Source organism: Chenopodium album, chromosome 19 (genome assembly GCF_948465745.1).
Source record: "Chenopodium album chromosome 19, dcCheAlbu1.1, whole genome shotgun sequence".
NCBI classification, from domain to species: domain Eukaryota; kingdom Viridiplantae; phylum Streptophyta; class Magnoliopsida; order Caryophyllales; family Amaranthaceae; genus Chenopodium; species Chenopodium album.
Genome location: NC_137852.1, coordinates 30,370,443 through 30,372,278, shown reverse-complemented (window position 1 = coordinate 30,372,278; position 1,836 = coordinate 30,370,443). Strand labels below are relative to the sequence as shown.

The 1,836-nt window shown below is 41.9% G+C and overlaps 1 protein-coding gene across 1 annotated transcript; it reads right to left on the bottom strand.

Moving 5' to 3' along the window:
• Positions 1-204: 204 nt before the first annotated feature.
• LOC145594237 (uncharacterized) lies at positions 205-840 on the bottom strand. Its single transcript, XM_081650572.1, has one exon. The coding sequence runs from the start codon at positions 838-840 to the stop codon at positions 205-207; it is 636 nt and encodes a 211-aa protein (XP_081506698.1).
• Between the last annotated feature and the right edge of the window lie 996 nt (positions 841-1,836).

Below are 1,836 nucleotides of genomic sequence, written 5' to 3'. Positions count from 1 at the left end.
AAGGAAATTGGATCTGCCTTCTAAAAAGGGAAAATGCTGGTCATTAGAAGTCCAATTTGAGGTGAAAAAGTCCTTAAAATCTTTATGTTGAAGCCAAACCTCTTTACACCTAAAAGGAAAAGGGCCTTTATTTCTTTGAGAGCATAGACTAATCAGAATAGGGCAATGATCAGAATATGTTTTAACAAGATTAGTAACAGATACCTAAGGAAAAACTTTCATAAAGGCAGCATTCACAATTGCTCTATCCAGCTTCTCTCTGATAAGGGCTCTTCCATGCCTTGCATTCTCCCAAGTGTATGGATTACCAATTGTATGAAGATCCAGCAAACCAGCTTCATTTGTGAAATTTGTGTAATCCTTATACTGAGTAGTTCTGAAAGGCCTACCCCCTTGTTTCTCCCCTTGGGAAGTAACTTCATTCATATCTCCAACAACCAACCAAGGAGTGGCTGGTGGAGGAATATTGCTTTGTAGCTCATTCCAAAAAGCATGCCTCTCCCTAGCCACACTAGGGGCATGCATACCAGTAATAAGCACCTTTGATGTATGATCATGAAATTTGAAAAGAGAATGGAATTTTTGATGGTCATTATCATACAAGATCAGATCAACAGTTGCTTTGAAAAATAGGCAAATTCCACCCTTCAATCCTCTAGTAGGAATTACCCTTTTTTCAGGAAACCCTAACTGCTTCATGAGATCAGAGGCTTTCCCAGCATCACACTTAGTTTCAAGCAAAATCAGAATATCAGGTCTATGCATCCTAACTAAATCCCATGCATGTGATATAAAATCATCATTATTAACACCTCTAACATTCCAAACTATCAACTTCATTTTTAAGTTAGGAAGAGGTCTCTGAGGAGATAACCTGGGAATGTCACCTGGATGATGATTGATTGGTAGAAAGAATTCCTCCCAATCCCTCCAGTGCTGCCAATGTCCCAGTCCGTGCACATCCTCCACCTTGATCGGTGATATGTAAGTCCTGAGAGCCGGAAGCATCCTGTAGTTCTCCTCCTAGCAGAACAATTGCATTTGAATCCCTAACACTTCCCCTAGTGTCTGATAAATCGCCATAGGGAGACCTTGAAGAGCCATGTCTTGACCTTCTGTTGCGCATTGCAAGGGAATGATTGGTTGTTTTTCGTGCATGCGTTTGAATTAGAGTAATCTCTCGTGAGACGGCCAGCTGAGAGATAGACTCATCCTTGCATGGGGGGGCATTATCTCCTCCTTCCTTCTGAGAGTATCTAGAGCTATCATAGCTAATGTTGTCTGAAGAGATTGGGATGGGGGAATTTGAGATGTTGTGCAAATTGGGCGAGGGACTAGGGGAAATAGAGGTAGTGTTGATGGGGGAGGTGATTGAGGTTTGTATGTCCATTCCCTCGTAAAGGCCGAATTCTGGATTTGGTAAACCACTGATGGTGGAGGTGATGTTTGTGGTGGTGGAAAATTCAGGTTGAGGAAGCTGGGGGTCGTGTTTGAGCTGCATGGAGGTGGGGTCAACACAGTTGGTAGAGATGGAATGGGGCGTTTCCTTGTCGGTACAGGACTCCAAACAGGGATGGATGGGTTGGTGGATGATGTTGGTGGTTGAGTTAGGGTCATGGTGGAGGGGATGATCACTTTTTCTTTTTCCATTTTCTTGAGAAAGAGCTAAACAAGAAGATGAATGAACAGTGGTATTTGCAGAAGATGAGAGAAGGCTAGGAAGAGTAATATCAGAAGCAGTAGTATTTAATGCTATGGGAGAAATATTTTTTTTTGGAAAAACTTGAGAATTGGTAGAGTGCAAATTTGGCAAAGCTTGAATGTGAAGATCTTTAT

Coding starts and splice junctions, on each gene's coding strand:
- LOC145594237 (XM_081650572.1), bottom strand. CDS start 840: ATGAAGTTGATAGTTTGGAATGTTAGAGGTGTTAATAATGATGATTTT.